Consider the following 4,398-nt stretch of genomic DNA (forward strand, 5'->3'; position numbering starts at 1 on the left):
GTCCTTCGGGGTTAGGCCGTTGAGGGTCGTCATCATCCGCATCCGCCTCACTCTGGGCACCGCCACTGCCACTTGTGGAGATGGGTGATGCTGCTGTTTCTTGCGTCACTTCCGTTTCTTGCGCTCCCTGTGTGTCTGCCTCCTTATCTTTTTGCCCTGCCTCACCATCCTCTGAAGGCCGTTCCAGTGGGCTGGACTTCGGTTCGTTTTCTGACGCTGAGTTTCCTGCATTGGTTTCTGGTGAAGTATGGGTGTCGTCTGATGCCGGTGGTACTCCCCCTGCTGGTGGTGATAATACTTCCGCTTGTGGTGTGACTGGTGTGACCGGTGGGCCGCTGGGAGTGTTGTCCGTGTCCTCCGCCTCCCGCCTTGCCTCGTTTCCAGTTCCACCAAAAGTAACAAGAGCTTCTGCTCTTATTTTTTGAGTATCGGATTCTGATGGCTCATCTTCCTCCACATTGGGCCCTGCAGGTGTTTTTGTTTTTGATTTCACAGTCTTTTCTGGGTATTTCCTTCCCTGAGGCGATGAATCCTCGACAGGGTCCTGTGGAGCACCCTTCCCATCGTGAGTGGGAGGTCGTGGAGAACTACCGCCAGAAGAAGAAGAAGGATTCGACAAGTTATCTCCGCCAGAACCCCCACCTTGGCCACTTTGCTTTCCTCCTCCACCGTTAGGGACAGAACCGGCTCCGCCACCGGAATGCATACGGTCAACAGCAGGTTGAATGTCACCATCAGAAGCAGAAGTCCTCAAATTGGAACTGTCACCGGGTTTATTTCCATCAGATGCTGGTGCTGTTGCTGTGCCTGCCGGTGGTGGTGGTGGTGGTCCTTCATTTTCTGGCAATGCTGGAGATGTTTCCCCTTCGTCTTCTGTTGTGTCTTTACGTATCAGTGGTTCTTCTTGATCTCCCTCATCCAATTCTTGTTCTGCTTCCTCATTCTTCTCATTTTTTTTTCCTTCTCCTTTTTTTAGGTTTTCTTCCATCCTGCCATTTTGCGTTGGTGTTTGTTTGACAGAACCTTTTGGAGGGTTTTCATTCTTTACCTCTTGTGCATCCAACGATTGTTCTGCGGTGTTCGAGACCCCTTCGATGGGTTTTGGTTCTTCAGGTTGTTTTGCAGGGTCGAGTTGAGGTGCAGACTGTAATCCCCTCGACGGATCCTCGTACGTTTCAGCAGCATCATCACCCTCCGCCACAACTCCATCAATACCGCACCACAGCACGCAGAGGGCACACACCACCAGCAGCACACGGCCAGTCATCATCATCGCCATCACTCCTGTCACTTGCGTGCAGCCTTAAGCACAAACTAACAACACGTCAACGCAGAGCGGAAGCAAAAGGAGAGAGACAAGCCACACAACCAACGCACCGTCCCATCCAGAAATGAGAGTCATGCGCCACAACAAAAATTAGGAGGGCGCGGTTCAACAACAGTCAACACAAAAAAAAGAGCAGCGCTCCTCGCCCGCGCCCCGTTCCTCACACTCCCACAGTCACTATTACTGTCATTCTCTTTCCTCAGGCTTTCGCAGGCACGCCCACTGCAGGTCTGGTGGAAGCCACTGCAGCCAACGAGCCTCGTCGCTGGGGCACTCTGGTGCCTGCACTCCGGGAGAAGAAACATGTCGGGCCGGTGCTGCGCCAGTCGAGCAGCAGGGGCAATCCTGAGGGGCGAATGGCCGGAAGTTCTGAGCTGCCAGATAACTACGAGGCCATCCTCATCGGGGCCGCGGCTCTTGAGGACACCACCGCAGCGGGTGATGCCGACGGAGTGACCGCAATGAAACGACGGTGCGGTTCTGTCAGTCGGGCTGCAGGCAAACCGGCTCGCCGCTCCACAACCAACAGAGTGTGAGCTCCTCGAGGGGTGACGCCCTCGTGGTCCCCATCACGCTCGCAGCACTGGCAAACTGCAATCACTCCCACAGAGAGACAAGGAAGAGTGCGTGGATGTGTGCCGAGAACACAGCGACTGTCATCGTCAGAGGAGGCCATCGTGGCACCGTCCGTCACGCGTCAGCACACACCGAGTGACGCACTCAGCAAAGCCAAAACCAGAGGGGAGAGAAGAATAGCCCCGAGTGCAGGCAACACCCTCACAAATGGCGGGCATCGTGCAGCCGCGTCAGTCGGCCTCCTGCAGAATGCAAAAGGCGTCCCACACGCACCCATCCAAAGCCACCGTGATTCACACCGCAGTCAGACACGCAGCAGCCTCTCCATGTCAGCACGGGATGCAAGCCAACGTCCCGTCGTCGCCAAAGCATTCCTGCAGAGCACTGTGCAAATACTTTTGTGTGTGTGTGCTGGAGGAGCTAAAAAGAAGAGGAGCACAGTAAGGCACATCAACACAGCAAGAGGCACAGCTGGATGGCAGCGATACATGTGGTACGGCCCAAACCTCAACAATCACGCACGGTGGCAGCACACACCCATCGAATAAACAAAACAAAAACACGGCGGCAGGGTGTGGCTGTGTGTGTGTGTGGCGCTGCGGGTGTCTGCCAGCCCTCGCCGCTAAAACAACAAAACAAGAGGGAAAGAAATGTGTGCTCCGCCCCACAGGCCCTCGTCGCACGCCCACACGTCACGGCTCCCTCAGCGCGCCGTTCGTCGCGGCCCCTCCTCATGCGTGCAGCAGGCGTGGCGCACAGGGCCGTCGTCATGAGCGTGTCGGTGGGTGTGCGAGTGGAGCAGTTGGGCGGGAAACACACGGCACCCCTCACAGGAAGAGTGCAGCAAAAAACAATTAAAAGAGTAGAAAAGAAAAAGAGCGTCCATAGTGATTGTCCCAAAAGCAAAAAAAGGAAAAAGGGTGTGAAAAATAAAAACAAAAAATTTAAAAAATAAAAAAATAAAAAAAGCGCACAAAAAAAAACCGAGTTATGAGAGCATTTTATTCCCAGAGGAAGTAATTCTTTGCAGGGGAGGTCGCAACTGTCCCACGCGGCAGCCAGTCACTCCTCACAGAGCCGCGAACCCCCACAGTCCCAACAGAAGCAGCAGCGATGGCAGCAGTCCGCTCCCTCTCACAGTGCCGCCGTCACCCGTTGCTCCTCCAACGGCATGGGAGTTCGACGACGCCGCCCTCCCCACACTTCCCTGCGATGGACTCGGCGGCAGTTGCTGTGCAGTGGCAGATTCCCCCGCCGTTGTCTTTTGACCCCCTGCCACGGTATGAGAAGCAGCCTCCGCTGGTGATGCGACATCTTTTTCCAAATCGGCATTCCCACCAGAAAAGGTCAACGGACGGTTGTACAGCAGGACGTTCGACACCGTCACATGCACCTCTTCTTGGCTCCCTGCGCCGCTTCCATCCCCTCCAATGTAAAAGTGGGAGATCTCGTTCGAATCTGTAACTTTCAATTCACATGGCGCATCTCCCACACGCTGACCATCGACGTACGCGGAGCCCTGGCTGCCGTTCCGTAGCAAAATTACCACGTGCTGTGTTGGCCCCAAAGTGCTGCTGAGCTTCCCAGAATTCGGTACGCCATCGCACAGCACCTGCCACTTCTTTTCGCTGTCGTACGACAACTCCATAAGTTTCTCTTGGCCTTCCAGACGCACACCCATCACTGGAATAGTGGTACCTCCCTCCGTCGCTTCCTTGTCGATGGACACCGTCGCCACAAGAGTGAAGTTGTAGTTCGCAAAGTGGTACAGCTGATTCCGCCCCTGCCTGCCAACGGGCCACTCCGCCCCTGCGCCACGCCTTGTGAACTTCACGCCATCGGTAGTCCCTGCTGCCCCAACACCGCTCTTCACGGTGGCGTTCACCCCGAGGTACTCGTCCCTCCATGTACTCTCAGAGAAGTTGCCGGACAAAAAGCCAACCAGCCCATCTGTGACCACAGAAGTGCAGGCAGTGCCAGTCGAGGTACTCTCCGCAGCACTTGAAGTGTGGCACAGCTTGGAGACACTTTCGTCCACTTTCTTCCAAGTCGCCACCACCTCATTCACCCGCTCCAGCTGCGCAGTCAGAAGCACAGACCAAAGACTGCGTGACGATGTATCTTCACCGCTCCTATCCTTCTCGTACAGTGCAATCAACTCCTTATTCTCACCTCCACCACTTTTGTACAACAGGGAGCTGGCGGTAACGTCGTCTTCCCCTTCCCTGGATACCGGCCCAATATCAACAATGTGCGTATTGTCCGTCAGCCAAAGATGAAGTTTGCCCTTTTTGTTGCCTTTTTCATTGGAATAAACCGGCAGAGTGACGAGCATCACCCTTCTCTTATGATCATCTCCAACAGTCGCTGTGACGAACCCGCTCCCAACGCCCTTCTCAGGTCCCTCGCGTTTGTTGCCCCACACGCGCGAGAGTGTCCCGAGTGCCTCCGTCCACGAATCCCCCTTGTCACCGGACTCGTACACCCTGCGGCGG

General features: G+C 55.3%; 2 protein-coding genes across 2 annotated transcripts, besides 9 other annotated features; both read right to left on the reverse strand.

The window, feature by feature from the left end:
* Positions 1 to 781: a sequence feature (heterozygous, Esmeraldo-like haplotype).
* Positions 1 to 1,279, reverse strand: Tc00.1047053468217.14 (mucin-associated surface protein (MASP), putative; the record flags this gene model as incomplete). The annotated part of the gene is made up of 1 exon (XM_798242.1): positions 1 to 1,279. A coding segment is annotated over one exon (1,279 nt), but the record flags the coding sequence as incomplete, so codon positions are not given.
* Positions 782 to 942: a sequence feature (haploid, non-Esmeraldo-like haplotype).
* Positions 899 to 985: a sequence feature (CT-rich).
* Positions 943 to 1,678: a sequence feature (haploid, Esmeraldo-like haplotype).
* Positions 1,679 to 2,881: a sequence feature (areas not merged during assembly with more than two copies in the genome that could not be assigned to a particular haplotype).
* Positions 2,802 to 2,886: a sequence feature (A-rich).
* Positions 2,882 to 2,939: a sequence feature (heterozygous, non-Esmeraldo-like haplotype).
* Positions 2,940 to 3,828: a sequence feature (areas merged during assembly that could not be assigned to a particular haplotype. This can correspond to areas where the two haplotypes were merged or to regions with more than two copies in the genome that were merged during assembly.).
* Positions 2,973 to 4,398, reverse strand: Tc00.1047053468217.30 (trans-sialidase, putative; the record flags this gene model as incomplete). The annotated part of the gene is made up of 1 exon (XM_798241.1): positions 2,973 to 4,398. A coding segment is annotated over one exon (1,426 nt), but the record flags the coding sequence as incomplete, so codon positions are not given.
* Positions 3,829 to 4,398: a sequence feature (heterozygous, Esmeraldo-like haplotype).

The sequence above is a fragment of the Trypanosoma cruzi genome, genomic scaffold (assembly GCF_000209065.1).
Source record: "Trypanosoma cruzi strain CL Brener 1047053517155 genomic scaffold, whole genome shotgun sequence".
In the NCBI taxonomy this organism is placed as follows: Eukaryota; Euglenozoa; class Kinetoplastea; order Trypanosomatida; family Trypanosomatidae; genus Trypanosoma; species Trypanosoma cruzi.